We start from the raw sequence: 23020 nt of genomic DNA, 5'->3' as shown, positions 1-23020 counted from the left end.
TTGTTCACTGTTTCCTTAACACATACGAGAAAACTGCAAATTGTTTAACATTTCATTCAACTGATTTAAATATGATTTATGCTAGAACCCTCCCCTCCTCTCCTCCTCTCCTCCTCCTCCTCCTCTCCCCCCTCTCCTACCCTCCCTCCCACCCAACTTTTATTCATTATTTGGCCTTCTGTTAACCCACCTATAATAGGTGATATATATATATATATATACATACACACATGCATAATTCTATATGTTGGCTGTTTGTGGTTTCAGAGGGAGGCAGAATTTCGGTTGCTGGTGTGGTTTATAAATCGGGACTCAAATGGGGAGGAGAAATCCTACCCTTTACAGCTCACCTGCCCTCTTCAGGTCCCATGGGGGCCTCGGGAGCTTATCTGTGAGCAGAACTACATGGAGGTGAAACAAATCTGTTATATTTTATTTTTATAAATTTCAAATTTCAAAATATAAAACTCTTGTTTGGAAACACAAACCAGTCCCATGATGCTTTTCTATTCCCTAGGTGTCGGTGCTGAAACAGCTGCCTCCTAATAATCACATGGGTACAGCGTGGGTAACCCCAGCCCCTGTGGTAAGAGACTGTGTGCATTTGGACCATTTGGATTTAATGTATCTGAATTAACCTGTGTCTGTCATGACTAGCAGCACCTGTGAACTGAGTTAACTTCCATTGTTTGATCAGAAAATAAGTGAAAACCTAAGCAACGCCAACGCCATTGATTGCTGCCTGAATTCAGAGACACTACTTAAAGCCATAATATATATTTATCAACATTGTAGCTTAAATGATTGCTAATTAAACTTGGACAATGCTAAAAACTCTTTGATCATCAGCTATTTTACACTTAAGACAACCTAATTTTATCTTTATTGATTCTTTTCAAGAATTATTTACTTACAGCAAACGGACCATTATCTGCCCGAGCATCAGACTTTTCAACTGTAACATTCGGATGTTTCGGACACAAGTCTGATGCTCGGGCAGATAATGGTCCGTTTGCTGTAAGTAAATAATATTTTCATAAAATTTAAATTTGGAGGATCGCTTGGTCTTCACACTTGCATCATCATTGTATATCATCATATTGCCCAGCCCTACAACTTGCTCTATGATAAAGCACTAAAACCTGCATTGAACCAGTGCGTATTGTGAAAAGCACTATACAAATAAATGTAATAATTCTAATTGTAACTCAAACAGACTGTAATTCTGTTTGGTGCTGCTATTATTACAGAAATTACACAATTCACCTTTGAACAGTGTTGTGCTGCTGCTGCTGCTGAGTTCGTTTGCGTCTGTAAGCTTTGTATATCTTTCTGTTTTGAATCATTATTTACTATCATTCCTTGTTTATACTGCTAAATATAGCTTACTCAACATCACACATTAACCTAACATCGCTAGCTTCAATCTAAATTATGGCTAGCACAACACGCTAGTAATTCGCTAGCCTGTTAGCGTACCATCCGTGCGCTCTTTATTTATTTATTTATTTATTTAATTTAATTTTTTTCTTGCGCACACTCGCACCTTTTATGAGTTCATCAAACCTTAGGTGAGTAGGATCAGTCAACAAACACAATGAGTTATGTCATCTTCTCTTATGGTCACTTGCACTTCAGGTAACATGTATAGCATAGCCTTCTCTGTCAGCACAGGATTTACATGTGATAAATGCAGGGAGATTTCAGAACTAGAGACACGCATCCAAACTTTAATGGAGGTTAATTGTAAGAGTGCAAGGGCTTTAGATACTGCTTTGGATGCGACCAGCTTAGTAAACTCTGTACATTGTTCGGTTCCGGCTGTAGTAGAGCCCGTGCAGCAGGACAATTGGGTGACGGTGAAACATTGTAGTCGCGGGACAAAACACCACTCTTCTGTTACGATTACCATAACAAATAGAGACACACTCAGTGACACACCCACTGTGAATCCTGTTGAATGTGCCCTAGTTATTGGCGATTCTATTACACGGAACGTGAAAATAGAGACACCAGCCACCATAGTCACATAGCCGGGAGCCAGAGCGCCAGCTCCTGATCAATTGCTCCTGTCTGCCTTGCTGTGACTGCTGCTGCTGTGAGTTGGTTTGTGGCTGTACGCTTCGTCTAAGCTTCGTATTAGCTTCGTATTTCTTTCTGTTTTTAACCATTATTTACTATCATTTCTAGTTGTTTATACTACTAAATACAGCTTACCCAACATCACACATTAACTTGACATCGCTAGCTTCCGTTACTACTAGCACAACATGCTAGTAATTTGCTAGCCCGTTAACGCGGCACCCGTGCGCTCAGTTATTTATTTATTTATTTATTTATTTTATTTTTTTCTCGCGCGCCCGTGCCTTTGAGTTCATCAAAAGCCCAAGTGAGTAAGAATCAGTCAACAAACACGGTGAGTAATGACTTCTCCTGTTATTATCACTTGCACTTCATGTCACATGTTTAGCATAGCCTTCTCTGTCGGCAATATAGGCTTTATATGTGATAAATGCAAGGAGACAGTCAGGCTGACGGAGAAGATTTCAGAACTAGAGACACGCATCCAAACTTTAATTGAGGATAGTCAGAGTGCAAGAGCTTTAGATACTATTTTGGATGCGCCTAGCCTAGTGAACCCTTTACACGATTCGGTTCCGGCTGAATTAGAGCCCGTGCAGCAGGGCAAATGGGTGATGGAGAGGCTCTGTAGTCGTGGATCAAAAAAAACACTCTTCCGTTCCGATTACCATAACAAATCGTGGTGAAACACCCACTGAGAATTCTGTTGAATATGCCCTAGTTATTTGTGATTCTATTACACGGAACGTGAAAATAGAGACACCAGCCACCATAGTCACATGTTTGCCGGGAGCCAGAGCGCCTGACATCAAAGCAAATTTAAAAGTGCTGGCTAATGCTAATCGTAAATTCTCTAAGATTATTATTCACGTCGGCACTAATGATGTTCGACTCCGCCAGTTGGAGATCACCAAAATTAACATTAAAGAGGTGTGTGAACTTGCAAGTACGATGTCAAGCACTGTAATTTGCTCTGGCCCCCTTCCTGTTCGCAGGAGTGATGAGATAGTTAGTAGATTCCATCCATCCATCCATCTTCTACCGCTTATCCGGGGCCGGGTCGCGGGGGCAGCAGTCTAAGCAGGGATGCCCAGACTTCCCTCTCCCTAGACACTTCCTCCAGCTCTTCCGGGGGGACACCGAGGCGTTCCCAGGCCAGCCGGGAGACATAGTCTCTCCAGCGTGTCCTAGGTCTTCCCCGGGGTCTCCTCCCGGTGGGACATGCCCGGAACGCCTTCCCGGGAAGGCGTCCAGGAGGCATCCGGAAAAGATGCCCGAGCCACCTCAACTGACCCCTCTCGATGTGGAGGAGCAGCGGCTCTACTCTGAGCTCCTCCCGAGTGACCGAGCTTCTCACCCTATCTCTAAGGGATCGCCCAGCCACCCTGCGGAGAAAGCTCATTTCGTCCGCTTGTATCCGGGATCTTGTCCTTTCGGTCATGACCCACAGCTCATGACCATAGGTGAGAGTAGGAACGTAGATTGACTGGTAAATCGAGAGCTTTGCCTTGCGGCTCAGCTCCTTCTTCACCACGACAGACCGGTACAGGGACCGCATTACTGCAGAAGCTGCACCGATCCGCCTGTCAATCTCCCGTTCCATCCTTCCCTCACTCGTGAACAAGACCCCAAGATACTTGAACTCCTCCACTTGAGGCAGGAGCTCTCCACCAACCTGAACCGGGCAAACCACCCTTTTCCGACTGAGAACCATGGCCTCGGATTTGGAGGTGCTGATTTTCATCCCAGCCGCTTCACACTCGGCTGCAAACCGTCCCAGTGCATGCTGGAGGTCCTGGTTTGAGGCCAACATGACAACATAATCCGCAAAGAGCAGAGATGAAATCGTGTGGTCCAAATAACCTGACCCCCTCCGGCCCCTGGCTGTGCCTAGAAATTCTGTCCATAAAAATTATGAACAGAACCGGCGACAAAGGGCAGCCCTGCCGGAGTCCAACACGCACCGGGAACAAGTCTGACTTACTGCTGGCAATACGAACCAAGCTCCTGCTCCGATCGTACAGGGACCGGATAGCCCTTAGCAAAGGGCCCCGGACCCCATACTCCCGGAGCACCCTCCACAGGCCGCCGCGAGGGACACAGTCGAATGCCTTCTCCAGATCCACAAAGCACATGTGGATTGGTTGGGCAAACTCCCATGAACCCTCCAGCACACTGTAGAGGGTATAGAGCTGGTCCAGTGTTCCACGACCGGGACGAAAACCACACTGTTCCTCCTGAATCCGAGGTTCTACTATCGGCCGGATTCTCCTCTCCAGTACCCTGGCATAGACTTTCCCAGGGAGGCTGAGAAGTGTGATTTCCCCCTATAGTTGGAGCACACCCTCCGATCCCCCTTCTTGAAAAGAGGGACCACCACCCCGGTCTGCCAGTCCAAAGGTACTGTCCCTGACCGCCACGCGATGCTGCAGAGGCGTGTCAGCCAAGACAGCCCCACAACATCCAGAGACTTGAGGTACTCAGGGTGGATCTCATCCACCCCCGGTGCCTTGCCACCGAGGAGTTTCTTGACTACCTCGGTGACTTCAGCTTGGGTGATGGACGAGTCCGCCTCCGAGCCCTCAGCCTCTGCTTCCTCAATGGAAGACGTGACGGCGGGATTGAGGAGATCCTCGAAGTATTCCTTCCACCGTCCGGTGATATCCCCAGTCGAGGTCAACAGCTGCCCACCTCCACTGTAAACAGCGTTGGTAGGGCACTGCTTCCCCCTCCTGAGGCGCCGGACGGTTTGCCAGAATCTCTTCGAGGCCGACCGATAGTCCTTCTCCATGGCCTCACCGAACTCCTCCCAGGCCCGAGTTTTTGCCTCCACAACCACCCGGGCTGCAGTCCGCTTGGCCCGTCGGTACCCATCAGCTGCCTCAGGAGTCCCACAAGCCAGCCAGGCCCGATAGGACTCCTTCAGCTTGACGGCATCCCTTACTTCTGGTGTCCACCACCGGGTTCGGGGATTGCCGCCTTGACAGGCACCGGAGACCTTACGGCCACAGCTCCGAGTGGCCGCGTTGACAATGGAGGTGGAGAACATGGTCCACTCGGACTCAATATCTCCAGACTCCCTCGGGATCTGGTCGAAGCTCTGCCGGAGGTGGGAGTTGAAGATCTTTCTGACAGGAGATTCGGCCAAACGTTCCCAACAGACCCTCACAGTACGTTTGGGTCTGCCGAGTCTGTCCAGCTTCCTCCCCCGCCATCGGGTCCAACTCACCACCAGGTGGTGATCAGTTGACAGCTCCGACCCTCTCTTCACCCGAGTGTCCAAGACATACGGCCGGAGGTCGGATGAAATGACCACAAAGTCGATCATCGACCTCCGGCCTAGGGTGTCCTGGTGCCATGTGCACTGATGGACACCCTTATGCTTGAACATGGTGTTCGTTATGGACAAGCTGTAACTAGCACAGAAGTCCAATAACAGAACACCACTCGGGTTCAGACCAGGGGGGCCGTTCCTCCCAATCACGCCCCTCCAGGTGTCACTGTCGCTGCCCACGTGGGCGTTGAAGTCCCCCAGTAGAACGACGGAGTCCCCAGTCGGAGCACTTTCCAGCACCCCTCCCAGAGACTCCAAGAAGGCCGGGTACTCTGCACTGCCGTTCGGCCCGTAAGCACAAACGACAGTGAGAGACCTATCCCCGACCCGAAGGCGTAGGGAAGCGACCCTCTCGTTCACCGGGGTAAACTCCAACACATGGCGGCTGAGCTGGGGGGCTATAAGCAAACCCACACCAGCCCGCCGCCTCTCACCATGGGCAACTCCAGGAGTGATGAGATAGTTAGTAGATTGTGTTCACTCAATGGCTGGCTGTCGAAGTAGTGTCCGCTAAATAATATAGAATTCATAGACAATTGGAAAAGTTTTTGGGGCAAACCTGACCTGTTGAAAAGAGATTATTCATCCCTCCTGGGATGGTGCTGCTCTTCTCTCTAGTAATTTGGCTCATAGTCTTAGAGATAAAACACGACAAATTGGGGCCCAGGTCAGGAAGCAGACAGACTGGCTTAACCGACTGTCTGCCAGCTGCCTCACGTCACCAAGGTCAGATAAATCCCATCACATAGAGCCTCTTTCACCTAGATATCATCATATAGAGACTGTGTCTGTTCCCCGAATTTGGAAATCCAAAAAAAACGTCTAAACCCATCTAAGGTTAAAAATTTAACTGATGTTCAACAAAATAAAAAACAGATATAATACAGATGAGCAAAAGCTAAAGCTTGGGTTGCTGAATATTCGATCGCTTGACTCCAAAAGCACTCATTGTTAATGATGTGATTTCAGATTATAACCTATGTTGTGTTTGACAGAAACCTGGCTAAAACCAAACGATTAAATTACTTTAAATGAGTCCACCGCACAAGATTAGTTATAAACATGAACCTCATCTGAAACGCAAAGGGGGAGGTGTTGCTGTAATTTACAGTAATATTTTCAAAACCACTAAGAAATCTAGTTTTAAATATAATTATTTTGAAGTGTTGGTGCTTAATGTAAAAATATATAGTGTTACAAATGTTAGACCTATCACTTCTGCCACTAAAGATTGCTTTATCAATAATCTTCCTAATCAGTTTCATCATCTCAGCATCCCAGATAGCTTAGAAGAACTTGATATTGCAACAGAAACTTTTAACTCTCTCTTTTCCAGCACTTTAGACACAGTTGCTCCGTTGCGCTTAAAAAAGATTAAAGAAAATAGTCCAACGCCGTGGTACAACGAGCACACTCAGGCCCTTAAGAGAGCAGCCAGAAAAATGGAGCACAACTGGAAGAAAACAAAACTAGAGGTATTTCGCGTTTCATGGAAGGAGAGCTCGATTGCATACAGAGAGGCCTTAAAAGCTGCTAGATCTGCTGGTATTTATTTGACACAGTGGCTAAACTAATGAAAAAATAAAGCTTCAATCCCAGAAGTTTCCAAGCAGCACAGCAGTAGTGGCTTTATGAACTTCTTCACTTATAAGATTGATATCAGGTAGAAAATTATAACTATGCAACCATCTACTACAGTATCGCATCATGGAGTGCATTGTAGTCTCCCTAAGGAAAAGTTTGATTAATTCATTGCTATAGGAGAGGAAGAATTTTCTAAACTCGTTAAATCATCTAAATCGACAACGTGTATGTTAGACCCTATACCGACTAAGCTACTGAAAGAAATGCTTCCAGAGGTCATAGATCCTCTTCTTAATATCATTACTTCATTTTTGTCATTAGGATGCGTACCAAAAACGTTTAAGCTAGCTATGATTAAACCGCTTGTTAAAAAAACGCAACTTGATCTAGTCAATTACAGGCCGATCTCGAATCTACCTTTTCTGTCAAAGATACTAGAAAAGGCAGTATCTACACAAATATGTTCCTTTTTAGAAAGAAATGATATCTGCAAGGATTTTCAATCAGGATTTAGACCATACCATAGTACTGAGACAGCTCTCATTAACAAATACCAATGATTTGCTCTTATCCGATCGTGGTTGTATCTCTCTATTAGTGTTACTTTATCTTAGTGCTACATTTGACACTATCGACCACAACACTCTTTTAAATAGACTTGAAAATCATGTTGGCATTAGTGGAATTGCATTAGCATGGTTTAAATCATACTTATCTGACCGTTATCAGTTTGTAACAGTAAATGAAGAGATGTCTTATCGATCAAAAGTTCATTATGGTGTACCACAAGGCTCAGTACTAGGACCATTGCTGTTCACTCTGTACATGCTACCCTTGGGAGATATCATTAGAAAGCATGGCATTAGTTTTCACTGTTATTCTGATGATACACAGCTCTATATTTCTTCACACCCTGACGAAACTTACCAATTCACAAAATTAATGGAATGCATAGCTAATATATAAAAAAAAAAAAAACTGTACGACTAGCAACTTCATACTACTTAATTCTGAAAAAACAGAGATTCTAATTATTGGACAAAAAACTTCCTCACGTAATAACCTAGAATACTGTCTAACACTTGGCTGCTCTGTCAAGTCCTCATCGTCGGTTAGGAACCTGGGTGTGCTCTTTGATACCAATCTTTCATTTGAAAGTCACGTGTCTAGTATCTGTAAAACCGCATTTTTTTTTCATCTTAAAAATATATCTAATTGGGGTCGACTTCCGGAAGGCAGATGGAGTAGACGTGTTTGCGTGTTTCTCCCGCTTTTACTGTTTCGTTTGAGCCAATCTTTACGTTTATTTCAGTTTTAAACGGTTCACACGGACGAAATTTATACCCCTTTGTTAACATGACCTCCAAATCGAGTAAGCAAAGCAGAAAAGAAACCAAAACGGACCTCGCTGACGGCGACTCCGGCGAGCTCAATATGGTGGGGATTGCTAAACTGTTGGATGAACATCGCCAGGCCCTCTTGTCCGAATTTAGGTCGTCCATATCCTCACTCGAGGCCAAGATAGACTGCGTTCAATCAGCGGTATCTGACCATTCTTACAAGATTGCTTCTCTTGAGTCCAGTGCTAATGCTCTGGATGAACGCGTGCTCGCGCTGGAAGCGACTTGTACCGCACTGTCTGACAGCAACGCTAAGCTGCTAACTAAAGTTTCGACTCTTGAATCTCGCAGCCGCCGTAATAACATTTGCATAGTTGGTCTACCGGAATCAATTGAGGGACCCCGTCCTTCTGCCTACTTTTCTCAGCTCTTGTTTGACGTCATGGGAGAGGATGTTTTGCCTTCTCCACCGGAGATCGATCGGGCCCATAGGGCTCTCGTCAACAAACCCGCGGCCGGAGAAAAGCCACACGCTGTCATCATCCGGATTCACCGCTATCAGCAAAAAGAGCGGATTATCCGCGAAGCTCGAGTTAAAAGAGGCAAGTTGATGTTCCAAGGTAACCCCATTGCTATATACAAGGACTATGCGCCCGAAGTGATGGCACAACGGTCTAAATATCGGCGGGTGATGACGGATCTGTATAACTTGGGGCTTAGACCAACTCTACTTTTCCCTGTGAGGCTGTCCATCAGGACCAAAGATGGGAGTAAGAGGTCGTTCTCGTCGGTGACTGAGGCCGAAGAGTACGCGGCATCTGCCCGTGCTGACTCTCCTTTGTGATGCGATTCGTCCCATATATCCTTTTTCTTTTCACTTTAACCTCTGACTGTCAGCTGCACGTTTCAAACACATGGGATATTGTTTATTTTTGTGCTTGTTTGTTTTGTTTGTAATTTTCACGAGAACATTTGGACTTACTGACTTAGTTTGAAAGTGGGCCATTCACTGCATTTATACTAATATTATGTTGGAGTTGGATCAAGTGTTTGATCTGGTCTAGGCCACTGGATATGTGGTCACAATAACTTTGAATTTCATGTTTCATATCAAGTTCAATGTGTGTTTCATACGTAGATATTTGCAGTTTTCCTGGCTGTTTCTTTCTTTTTCTTCAACTAATGCATTGGTACTTATTCATTTTTAGTTGGCCATTTACTGCATGTATATTAATACTATATTGGACTTATATTATGACAGTACTAATGTGTAATTTGTGTTTCATAACTGATCTGGAATAGACCACTGGTTGAGTACTAAGTGGCCATGTCAACTTTGAACTTTATGCTTTATTTTGTTTAATGTATGCCTCTTTGAAAGGCTGTTCATTTAGTCTATTTCACCTTAAGTGCCTTGCTTAATCAACAATCTGGTTTAACCTTTGATTGGAAACCAGCAGCTCACTTGCATGGTAATAATAGGACATATACAAGGTCATGTGGTTATCTGTCTGGTTCTTATATTTTTCTTTTTTTTTCTTTTTTTTTCTCTTCTTTTCTTCTTTGCTTGCTTATTTCTATCGTTACAATATGGTATGGTTGAAGTCATGTTTCTGACTTCTTGTTTTGCTCTGTTTCTTGGTGTGTGTAGGCTCTAATTGTTGGTAATGCGGGGGAGAATGACCTAGTGAGATAGGAGTGTGTATAAGATGTCGAGCCCGAGTGCTCAGTCAAGTTTCCCAATGGGGTTTTTTTTTTTTTTTTCTCTCCTTGCTCTCTCTTTTTGCATTCTCTTTATCCTCATTTCCTTCAGAATGGATCTTATCAAGATTTTATTAGGATCTTAATTTTATAAAATGGCTAGTGTTACTACGATGACAGGCCATAGATTGCGTCTAGTCTCTTGGAATGTCAAAGGAATGAATAATAGTGTCAAGGCCGGCAAGGTTCTATTGCATTTACAGCACCTAAAGGCTGATATTATGCTTTTGCAGGAAACACACTTGCGAACTGCAGATCAGCTCCGTATTAAGAGAGCCTGGATGGGTCAATTGTATCATTCCAAGTTCTCTCAGAGAGCCCGTGGGGCTGCTATTATTATACACAGAAAGGTCATGTTTGAAGAGACCCATACCATTTCCGACCCTAATGGTCGGTTTGTGATGGTCTCAGGTAAGCTTCATAATGTGCCAGTCGTTTTAGTTTCAATTTACGCCCCCAACTGGGATAATGACGAATTCTATGTTAAGCTTTTTTTAAGCCTTCCAAATGTGGACGATCATCATATAATTATTGGGGGGGATTTCAACCTGGTCCAGGATGTTTCGCTTGATGGGTCTTCTTTTAAGCAATCTGTTTTATCCAAGTCGGCCAAAGTAATATCGGAATATGCCTCTCAGTTGGGACTGTCTGACCCCTGGAGATTTAAGCATCCTCAAGATAAAGTTTTTTCGTACTTTTCACACGTTCATCACACATTCTCGAGGATTGATTTCTTCCTCCTGGATAACAAATTGTTAAACTCTGTTACCACATGTACATATCACTCAGTAGTCATTTCCGATCATGCTCCTGTGTCTATTGATGTCGTTTTTTCCCCTGGTAGACTCGCACCTCCTACTTGGAGATTTGACTCTTCTAGATTATCAGACAATAAATTTAAAGATTTTGTTGCTTCTCAGATTAATTTATATTTTGAACTTAATCAGACTCCAGAAATCAATAGTCTCACTCTTTGGGAGGCTTTCAAGGCTTTTATTCGTGGGCAGGTAATCTCTTATGTTTCGCATTTAAAGAAGACTGAAACCTCTAGACTGTCTACTATTGCAGATGATCTTTACAAGTTAGATGCACTATACTGTATGCCTCTTCCCCCTCCCCTACTCTTTATTCTGAACGGGTACAGTTACATGCAGAATATGATCTTCTAATGACAAATATAACAGCAAGGCACCTTAGACAATGTAGGCAACGTTTTTTTGAACACGGTGACAAAGCGGGGAAACTTTTGGCTCACCAAGCTCGCACGACTAGTGCCTCTAGGTGGATTTCGAAAGTCAAATCAACAACAGGTGAACTGATATCAGATCAAAAGGGGATTAATTCTATATTTTTAGACTACTATGCTACATTGTATATGTCGGAGAGCTCCTCAAATTCTTCAGCAAGCTTTGATTTTCTCAATTCACTAACTTTTCCGAAAATTGATGAAGACCATGCCAACAATTTAGGTGGTCCAATCACTGAGTTGGAGATACAAGAGGCGATTAAATCTATGCATTCTGGAAAGTCCCCTGGCCCAGATGGCTTCACAACTGAGTTTTACTAATCTTTTCTCTACTCACTAACCCCTACCTTAGCAAGGCTATACAATGATTCTTTTAAGGCAGGCCGCCTCCCTCCAACCTTATGTGAGGCTTCCATTTCCCTGCTTCTTAAGAAAGATAAAGACCCCACCGCATGTGGCAGTTATAGACCAGTATCACTTCTTAATGTTGATTTGAAAATTTTAGCTAAAGTCTTATCCTCTCGTCTTCAATTGGCACTACCATCTTTAATTTGCCTAGATCAGACAGGTTTTACACCAGGGAGACATTCATTCTTCAATACTAGGAGGCTTCTTAATATTCTTTGTTCCCCCCCATCTGAGTCACCGGAAATAATTCTGTCTTTAGATGCAGAGAAGGCATTCGACAGAGTTGAATGGGTTTACTTATTTTTTATTTTAGAGAAGTTCGGGTTTGACTCTAGCTTTATTTCTTGGATTCAACTTCTTTATTCATCACCGGTTGCTTCTGTACACACTAATGGCTTGCATTCACCCCTTTTTTCTCTCCACCGTGGGACACGTCAGGGCTGCCCCCTCTCCCCTTTACTTTTTAACCTCGCTATAGAGCCTCTAGCTATTTGGCTTCATAGCCATAATGGTTTTGAGGGAATATCGCGTTATGGTTTAGTTCATAAACTTTCTCTCTATGCTGATGACCTTTTACTGTATATCTCTAACCCTGTCTCCTCCTTGCCGGTAATTTTAGACATTCTAGATAAATTCAGCTGTGTCTCTGGTTACAAGATAAATTTGCAAAAAAGTGAACTATTTTTTGTCAACCCTGAGGCCAGTAAGATCTCATACTCTTTTTCCCTTTAAGATAGCTTCAGGTGGATTTAAATACTTGGGAGTTTCTTTCACAAATTCGTTTAATCATCTATTTGAGAAGAATGTTCAACCGCTGGTCGATAAAACCAAGTTAGACATGTCTAGATGGACTTCACTTCCTTTGTCTCTTGTGGGTCGCATTAATCTAGTTAAAATGGTTATTTTACCCAAATTCCTTTATCTTTTTCAACATATTCCAATTTGCATTAATAAGTCTTTTTTTACAAAATTTGATGGTATTTTGCGTTCATTTATCTGGGGAAACAAACCGGCGCGACTCAAGAAATCAGTTCTTCAGCTCCCCAAGTCTAAAGGAGGACTTGCACTTCCCAACTTTCAACAATATTACTGGGCTTGTAATATTAATAAGTTTCTTTATTGGAACAATTCTGTCCACACTGATAAATGCCCCCCTTGGGTCCATTCAGAGATTGCCTCAACGAAAGGCACTTTGTATTCTGCTATTTGTTTTCAATTTCCCTTAGCTATTAGTAAAATGTCAAATAATCCAATTGTCACTAACACTATAAAAATTTGGGTCCAGTTTAGGAAACATTTTGGTTTACACAGAACTTCTATTCACACACCTATCTTAAATAATCATCTTTTCTCCCCATCTTGCTCTGACCCTGCGTTTTGAATCTGGTCAGTTAACGGACTTGTCGAGCTGAATGATTTGTATGAAGATGGGGTGTTTGCATCCTTTCCCTCTTTGTCCGCTAAATACAATCTGCCCAATAGTCATTTGTTTCGTTTCTTTCAGATTAGACACTTTGTTCAGAAGTTGTTTCCCCACTTTCCCAACCGTCCGCCTGAATGCCCTCTTGATCATTTTCTCACTTTAGGTGCAGGCCAGAAACATCTCATTTCAGTTATTTACGACTTAATAAGTACACTTAATGCAGACCCTACTGTTTCTCTGAGGGAGTTGTGGGAGAATGACCTGAGTGTTTCTATTACCGATGATCAATGGGACGAAATTCTAAGATTAGTTCATTGCTCTTCCATATGTGCCAGACATGGTCTATTGCAATGTAAGGTGCTCCACCGAGCTCATCTAACTAATGCCAGATTGGCAAAAATTTTCCCAGATATGAGTGATGCTTGTCATCGTTGCAAGCAGTCTCCTGCTAATCATCTTCATATGTTCTGGAGCTGTCCTCGGATGACAGACTTTTGGTCCAATGTTTTTGATACACTTAATAATGCTCTTAACATAGAGTTGGACCCTAACCCCTTGACTGCTCTTTTTGGCATTCCTTCGAGACCTGACTTGACTATCTCATCTCGCCAGGTTATTGCCTTTACTTCTGTATTAGCTAGACGAGCCATTCTTCTCCAATGGAAACATGTGACTCCCCCATTGCACAACAGGTGGATCCAAGAAGTTTTTAGTTGTATAAACCTTGAGAAGTTAAGATTTTTGCTTTCAGGATCCCTTAAAACTTTTCAGAAGACCTGGGAACCTGTCCTAGACTACATAAAAGGTTTACTGTGTTCTCATGACACTAATGCTATTACACAATAATTGACTGTTACTGGAAAGAGGAAAGACCAATACTAGAGAGAGGAATGTTTATTTGAATCTATTTATTTTCAATCAATTTTCAATTTTCAAATTTTTTTTTTGTGGGTGGGAGGGTTCTGGAAGGGTTTAAATTGAGACAGTCTGTAATTTCTTACTTTTAATTGAATGTATCATTATGTGTTGTCTTGTTAAATACCAATAAAAAAAATAAAGAAATAAAAAAATCGAATTAAGTCAAGTCATCTTCATTTATATAGCGCTTTTAACAATGTAGATTGTTTCAAAGCAGCTTTACAGAGATAAACGTATAATTTAATATAACAGAGATTTTTTTTGGCTTTATAGCGGTTCTTTAATAGTTATTTTCCAGCTAAAGTTAGTTTTGATTGATTCGCTTCCGTCGCAAAGATCATTTGTTATTAAATTAGGGGCCGCTAAGACGACACCATTCTCTCTACACAGACTTTAAACGCGAACCTGTGATAAACGCTGATGGCGTTCACATGCGCATTAAGAATTGGTTCTATATTTATGTGCGTTTGAATATATGTGCGCAGGCATATAATTAACGTCATATGCTCTCAATGAAAAATGCAGAACAATTATTTCATGACATCAAGGCTAGATTATTGTAATGCTATTATGGGTGGTTGTCCTGCACGCTTAATAAACAAACTACAGCTGGTCCAAAATGCAGCAGCTAGTTCTTACCAGAACCAGGAAGTATGACCAAATTAGCCCGGTTCTGTCAACACCGCATTGGCTCCCTATTAAACATCGTATAAATTTTAAAATATTGCTGATTACTCACAAAGCACTAAATGGTTTAGCTCCCCAGTACTTGAGCGAGCTCTTAAAGCGTTATAGTCCTTCATGTCTATTGCGATCTCAATTCCGGCCAGCTGATAATACCTAGAATATCAAAATCGACTGCTGGCGGTAGATCCTTTTCCTATTTAGCACCAAAACTCTGGAACAGTCTTCCTAACATTGTCCGGGAAGCAGACACACTCTGTCAGTTCAAATTTAGACTAAAACACATCTCTTTGGCCTAGCATACACAACACATTATAGACTTCTATAATTCAATGTTAGGCTGCATAGATTAGGTCAGCCGGAACCGGGAACACTCCCTATAAATCCTGATTTACTTGTTCCATCAGAAGAAGGATGGCGATCAACCAGTCCCTCCCCTGTAAAGGCCTCCTCCCCTTTCCTTTACCTCAGTACAGATAAAATGTTGTCGGGATTAATCGGTTCGCGTGGCTACGCAGACGCCACAAAAAACATTTCTGTATTATAAATTAAGGCCAGACAAGTAGTTTATTGAGGGTTGATTTGTAAAGGACTACACGCCTGCACACATATATATTCAAACGCGCCTACCTTTGGACTGAACACGTAATGCGCATGTCTGCGTTTTCGCGTTTTTGAGGTTTGCGCAGAGATAACGGACAATCGTTTGCACCTTCGAACCTATTTCAGAGTGTGCGTTCTCGATACACCAGGCACTGTTTTTTGCGGATGGGCGGCTGGAGTGCGTTAAAGATTTTGCTGTTAGAACGGTGTTGTGTTAGAGGCCCCTAAGTTAATAACTAATGATCTTCGCAACGGAATTGAATCAATCAATCAAAACTAACTTTAGCTGGACAATAACTTTATCCTAGAGCTGTTGTAAAGCCTAAACAATCTGTTACGGTAATTTCCTATTATCTCAGTAAAGCTGCTTTGAAACAATCCATATTGTGATTGAATCCTTGACTTGTGAGCCACAAGCCCTCCCCAGCTATCAATACATATGTTTTTTGTTCATCTTAGGAGCTGGATGAGGGTCTGAGGGAATGGAGGGTGGTGTTCCGCATACCTGCCCTTCATCAGGAGGGTGGCATGAGGGAGGAGACTATGCCAGTGAGAATGGCACACCTGCTGGGCTACCACATAAACACCACCGACAGTCGCATCCTCCTGCGTTGTGCCTACAGATCCAAGCTGGCGTACATGCTACAGGTAAAGGATAAATCAGAGGACTAGGTTTCAAACATTTTTTCAACTTTTTTTCACAATGATCATGTGAAGGCTGGAATTCATTACATTACATTACATTGGTTTTTGGCAGTTAGAGTTGACAATTCACAGATTATGTAGTGTATGATGGACACAGACTTTTATATCTAGTTAGAGGATGTCAAACAGTTTGATTTTGAGCCAATTTTAGAAGACATCTTGTTGTGTAGTATATTCCAGCCTTAAGCTTATCTTGAATTCTTGACATTGCTTTAATTCCAGTTGTAAATTAAATTGAAGAATACTCCACCCACAAATGACAATTATAATTTACTTGCCCTCATATTGTTCCAAAACTTTATTACTTTATTCTGTGTAACATAAAAGAAAATATTTTGAAGAAGAAACATTGATATTTTGGAATTCAGTTTGTTCCAATGTTGTTTCAAAATTATATTTTGTTTTATGGACCTGTTATTAAAACAATGACGCAAGGGTGATTTAAAAGTAGTCCACCCAAAAATAAAAATTCTGTTAAGTCAAAGTTCCTTGGTATAAAAGCCTAATTTTTTTTATTTCACTGTGAGCTGTTATACAAATCGCATTTTGTCTGAATGGTTTCAGTTGGCTGAGACTAGCGTGGAAGTGGTCAGTGCCACCATCTTGTACAAGCTTAAATGGACCCTGTTGACTATGGACATGTCAGTGGCCTGCACTATGAGTATGTTGTTCTTGCTGTTTCCCATCTCCCATTTGAATCCTCCTTGTTGATATTTATAGATCATAAACTTTTGCTTTAGGATGTACTATGTTTCTGAACTAAATTCTTAAATGCAAACGTTCACCCACCTCTTCAAATCCTCTTGTAGATCAGGCCCGAATGGATGGTTCAGATGTGTTGTGGTCTCTCCCACGCAACCTCCCCCCTCTGGTCCATCCTCCCTTCATAGAAAAGGGCCTTAAGTTGGGTGTTGGTGGACGTTACCTGTCTGAGTGTGTTGCCCAACAGCGTGGTTACATGATTCATGACAACAATGGAACTTTGGAGATCCGGATTCCTTTTGGTGCTGAAGGAGGATTCATCAAGGTATCCCAGAGATCATATGCCCTCAGTGTGGTTGAAATGCATCACTTTTTCCTTTACCCAAATATAAATTTTTTTAAATGTAATGTTTCAATTATCAACTGTCTATCTCCTCCCCTCGGCCAGAGTCACGTGATTGATGGACATTACTCTCAGTCATATTTTGTTGACGTCTTCCTGTTGCGTGAATGGGAGGATGCAGCGTGGAGTCTGACTCAGCAACGGACATTCAGAAAACTTTATATTTATCACCAGCCCCGACCAGTCATGCTTATTAACAGTGAGAAACACAAGCCAAACCACCTACACATTCTTCTCTAGTTGCTATGTTACTTTTCTCACATAGCCAGACTATCTACATGAAGTCTGGTCCACTTTGCGTTCTGGCAAGGAACTATCTACTTGCAGAGGACAAGGCCATTTGAGACACGTGTGTGTTTCTCTCTCTCTCTCTCTCTCTCTCTCTCTCTCTCTATCTCTCTCTCTCTCTCTCTCTCTCTCTCTCTCTCTCTCTCTCTCTCTCTCTCTCTCTCTCTCTCTCTCTCTCTGTAGAGACTGTACCCTCACAGGGAGAGTTTTCCATCTCCTTGTGCTGTTTTCCTCATGATGTTTCTCTGGGTAATGTGACCGTAGCAGGTCAGCTGGTGCTATGGGAGGAAATGGAAAGAAATGGTGTTCGTCTCTCTCAAAACCCTTTCCCGAACAACACATACATGTATCTGTTTCAGATGCCCTTCTATCATCCACTCGTCTCACAGAAGGTGATGCACCACATACATTTGTTTGTCAAAGTCCTTTTTATTGATGTTTTTATAAAGCATGCTTGTTTCCCTCTCTGGTGGTTTAGTATTTGGGAGACCGTTTAAGAAGATACACTTTCTCTGGGGTCTTTTCTTTCATTATGTCTCCTGATGGAGAGATCTACAACTATCCTGCTACTGCTGAGGCAGACCTGCAGGATGTAGGTATGTAATGTCCACCCACAAAAAGTTTAACACTAATTTTCACTACGTGCAAATAGCCCATTTTTTTGGCCAAGGCTATTTACGCTTGCTCTGCCAACCATTGTATTGAGTCAGACAAAATTACAAAAGAAACTTAACTGGTAACTGGAAAAGTTGCAGGGAATAAGAATAATGGATTTAGCTTTTGACATGACTGACCTGAGTTCGAATCCAAGGTAGGTTTTTGGGTGGGATTTTTGGGATAAGGACAAGTAAGGTCCCAATAAGGCAGCATCCATTTATGATTATAATAAAAATAATCATTTACACAATGTTATTCTTGTATACTGTTTCATGTACTACAATACACTGATGTTCAAATAGCATCAACCGCTATTTGCAGGAAGTATAAATGGCATCTTACACTATTTGCAAATTGCAGTATTTTCTTTGGACTATACCCATACTAGTCGGACGCTATTTTCACTTTGTGTAAAGGGCATCTGTCACTATTTTCACTTACAAATAGCCTCTCTCGTAAAGTCAAATGTAATCATAAGCTAATCTCAAAATGAATTTCCATGTGTCATACTGTACATTACAATGTTGTGATGCCTAAATTCACTTGTAGCATATAAAAATGTTTTACTTTAGTTACTTACTGAACAAGTGCGTACCAGAGTACAAGTTGATTTTACATTCATGCGATTTTACGCCACAGAACTACTGCATCCGAACTCAGTCCACCTCCTACGTGTAGTCTCTGGATCGGTACTAGAGGTGCACCGATTGATCGGCTGGTGACCGGAATTGGCCGATTTTCACGTGATCGGCAATGACCGGCGACCGGCCGGTCAGTCTGACATATGCCGATTTTATGCCGGTCAAATCCACTCGGGCGCCGCATGATTAACCTTTTTAGAGGTACGGTCTCATATAAGGGATTTTTATTTCTGTGCCCCTGAGAGAACGGTGCCACATTTAGAATGTTCAGTGACGTCGCATAACTGCCAGATTCAAACTGTGCTTTCGTGCGTTGGCTGGCGCTGAGCCAGAGTCGGACGCGTTCAGCGCTGTCATAGATCACAACTACCGTTAAGCAGTGTTTTCAACCTCATAATGTTTATTTTAGGTTTCAGATATTTAAATACACATAAGCACGAGTAAAACCATACATTTGGAGTTTGTAAAATACACACTGATGTCTGTGGAAGCAGCAATAACAATCTATTCAAATATAATTTGCGGACATGTGTTATTCATATCAGACAAACATAGTGGAAGTAACTATAAAGTTTACTCTATTCTTCTCAGTTCACTGGCCACTTTCTTGCATTTATTTCGGGAGAAACTGATGAATTCACGTGCTGTAAATCCGACTGACAGGACAACATTGCGGCGCCCATCTCATGTTATTGAGAGTGAGGAGTCACGTGCCGATTTGGGCGGGGTCTGAGCCGGTGTGGTGAATTATCCAGTCACTTCGGTGTCAATAGTCCGGGCGTAGGACCCAAGCAATCCGATTGGTTCAAAGCACGTTTTATTTTTAATTATTGTTTCTATGTTTTTTCAGGCATTTTGCCTAAAATCCTCTTTAAATGTCTTTAATTGCTCATTGTTGCAGTTGGTCTGACACTTTCAGACATGTTGGCATGTCTTGTTGTCTTATTCTGCTTGGCCCCGGTAATGGCTGCTTGCAGCTATATTTAGGGGCCAAGCACCGAAGGTGCGGAGGCACCTATTGTATCTGTTCCATTTCTTATTATTCTTATTCTTATTATTCTTATTATTCTTATTCTTATTCTTATTATTATTCCGCTCTGGGAGTCTATGGCAGCCCATAGAACCGATTGCGGGAAAGTTGTTTTGGTTTGACATTCTGATAGAGGACAGTCCCAACATTAAATACACCAATTTTGGTGTTTCTAAGTCATTCCCTCTAGCGCCACCACATTTCCAAAGTTTCACTTTTATTTTGCTAATATCTTTTGAACCGTTCGGCCAATCAACAAAAAAATGTTCCTCCGATTCCTGAGCTCATGACGATTCGATTGCCTTCAGACAAGAAATGTGACTGTCATCCACATGTTTCTTGATAGTGAAGGATCGCCACCAGAGAACGAACGTGTGCACCTGTAAAGCAGTTCCACCATGTGCTTTACAGAGCTGTGCAATCCTTGTCAAGAATCTAAAAGAAATAGTAGATTTCAATAAAATGTTGTTGTATAATATAAGAAGTACATATAGGAGGTTCGTGCACCAACGGCCATACAAATAAGCTTCCATTGGACGCATATAGAGGGCTCGCCTGAGTCCGTAGCACTAAGTTTCATCCTAAAATTTCTCCAATCATGCATTCATGTCTATGTCTCAGCACCCTCTTACAGAATCCAAGGTTTCGAGAATATCCGAGAAACAATTTTTTCGACCAAAAAATCTATAAGGTGTACGTACCCCTTATAGATATTTTGGGTCGAAAAATAAAGTAAGGTAAAATGGCCATAAATGAATATTCCCATTCAATGCAATGCATCTATACACTGTATCTAATGTGCACAATAATGTGTTCTTAAAAGAAGTGTAATAATTTGAGTAATTAGCAACATTTTAATAATAATATCTAATATTACATAGGAATATTAATGTATAACTTATTTCCATATTCACTTGTTGTGTCTCCCAGAATGCCTGATAAACATGATTTAAGTCCTGGTGTCCTATACAGTGGACATGTATGAAATCAACGTCCTGTTCTGTAAAAGAAAGTTTTTTTTATTTTATTTTTTATTTGAAACCCCATAACGTTTTCCTGAGATGTTGGTTCATGAAATACAATTTGAAAAGTAGTCCGATTTAAATTATAATTACAATATATTATATTTCCATAAGAGTGCTACATTTGATCACTAAATTAATGTCAGACATTTTTAAAGACCAAGGATAAGTTGTTTTCATGGTGAAACCTCCAAACATTTGGTATCTCTGAAAAGTCCTGAATGTGCTCTTTACAGGACAACCAGGTTGTGACATGTGACATGTATGGTGTCAGAGAAATTCACTAAAATATAATAGACAAAGTCTATTCCTGGGTCCCAGGAGGATATTAAAATATTCTTACATAGGCTATATACAATTTTTTTGACACAACCCTGTCTCTTTTTGTTAAATTTCAGTTTTATTGATCAATAATAGCCATTATAAAAGTATAAGTAGCCTAAAAGGTATAAGATGATATACAAGTCAAGCAATAAAGTAAGTAAAACGATTCAGTCAAACATAAGTCAGCAGGCTACAACGTTAAAGATAAATAGTAAGGGTGTGACGAGATCTCGTGTTACGAGATCTCGCGAGATTAAAACGCGACGAGATTTCTCGTCGAGGTGAAAAGTTGTCTCGTGAGTTGTTGTGAATGATGTCAGCGTGATGGAGCGTGAGGGTGAAATTTGTATTGAAGATGCCCCTGCCACTTTTAAATCATTTGTGTGGCAACATTTTGGTTTTCCTGCGGAAATAATAAACGGCGAAAGAGTGACAGACAAGACGAACACACACACTCGCTCACTGGCGCGCGCGCGCGCACACACACACACACACACTCACTCTCTCTCACACACACACACACACACACTGTTGCTCGCACTCTCACTCACTCGCGCTCACATACTCAACCCGTCGTAAAAATTAAACATGCTGCTAGTCTTTCTGTCATGATGTCCTGAAGCATCGCAGACGCGTAGGTTGTCGCCCACTATGACACTATACGAAATGAAACGATCGAATCTTGCGTCCCGACGCCCGTTGTCCTTAATAAGCATTTGACCTGCTATCACGCAAAGATCCTATTAAAGCACTAAGACATGGAAACAGTATAGCTAACATTCACATTTGAATATTTATCGCAAGTCATATCGACATCGCAATATTAGCCTATAAACAAAAACAATGTTATGGCACATCGCAGCTTTTCCTCATATCGTGCAGCCCTAGTTACTGCCCAAAGGTCTCAACCATAGACGGTCTCAACTGCTGCCAGAAATTGTCGACATGCTTATATTCTTGAAAAAGAACATGACCATATCTTAGCCTATTCTAGTTAATTTATCTCTTTTTCATGCTTGAAGAAAAAAATTGTTTCTGTTTGAACTTGTAGTTTTGAGAGAGCAGTAGGCCTACTTTGATTATGAATACACTTACTGTTTGCATTTAAAGTGTTATTTCTGTTATTTATATATTTATTTTATTTATACTGTTATATATTTTTTTTATGTTAGATTTGTGGAAAGGAGTTTGATTTCTCATGTGAAATCGTACAGGGGAGAAGCCAGTTTCAAGAGTTTATAGCAAAACATTTTGCAGTGTTTGCATGTCCTTTACTGCATAGAATTAATTAAAATAGAAGTAAAATAACATTCATTACAAGTTGATTTCAAAATGCACCTAAATTGTTTTGCATTTTATGATTTACAGTTGAATAAAATACTATTTTCCATTCATACATTTCATCATTGAGGATTTCTTAAATTGTGTAAAAATCTCGTCTTGTCTCGTTCTCGTGAACCCAATCTCGTGTCTCGTCTCGTGGAGTAAGCGTCTCGTCACACCCCTAATAAATAGCCTAAATAATTTAACGTTATATAAAGTTATGAAACTTAACTTTGCCCTCAGCCAAAACGATTTGCCAGGGAACAAATGATAGATTAATGAGATCAAAGATAGTCCGTTAGATATAGCCTACACAAGACGAATTATATCTCATGTTTAACCACTAGACTAGAGACATAAGCCAGCGGCAGACGTCAGCGGTACTAGCCGAGGTAAGGCTGTTCCAGGCGGGATACATGAGCACTGAGCGCCCGGTGATCGCTTGGATCTCACATCTCCGAAAACGTCAGATCAAAATTTTAAATAGGCGCTATGTGTATAAACAAACAACATATTTGAGATTGAAACAACTACATTCTCGA

The 23020-nt window shown here is 41.7% G+C and overlaps 1 protein-coding gene across 2 annotated transcripts in view; it reads left to right on the top strand.

Moving 5' to 3' along the window:
* The window catches only part of LOC311294151 (uncharacterized protein), a 32499-nt gene that overhangs the window by 1490 nt on the left and 7989 nt on the right, over window positions 1-23020 (top strand). Inside the window, exons 5-12 of one of the 2 annotated variants that reach the window (XM_084414858.1) lie at window positions 268-411; window positions 518-586; window positions 15843-16031; window positions 16653-16749; window positions 16898-17115; window positions 17239-17392; window positions 17665-17873; window positions 17960-18077. In XM_084414858.1, coding sequence (XP_084270984.1) covers window positions 268-411; window positions 518-586; window positions 15843-16031; window positions 16653-16749; window positions 16898-17115; window positions 17239-17392; window positions 17665-17873; window positions 17960-18077 — 1198 coding nt within the window. The remainder of the gene's footprint in view (window positions 1-267; window positions 412-517; window positions 587-15842; window positions 16032-16652; window positions 16750-16897; window positions 17116-17238; window positions 17393-17664; window positions 17874-17959; window positions 18078-23020) is intronic. The other variant, XM_084414859.1, reaches the window with a different exon arrangement.

This window comes from Rutilus rutilus, assembly GCF_951802725.1.
Source record: "Rutilus rutilus genome assembly, chromosome: 7".
NCBI classification, from domain to species: Eukaryota; Metazoa; Chordata; class Actinopteri; order Cypriniformes; family Leuciscidae; genus Rutilus; species Rutilus rutilus.
The sequence above is the reverse complement of the archived record's forward strand: the minus strand, read 5'-3'. Positions and strand labels throughout refer to the sequence as shown.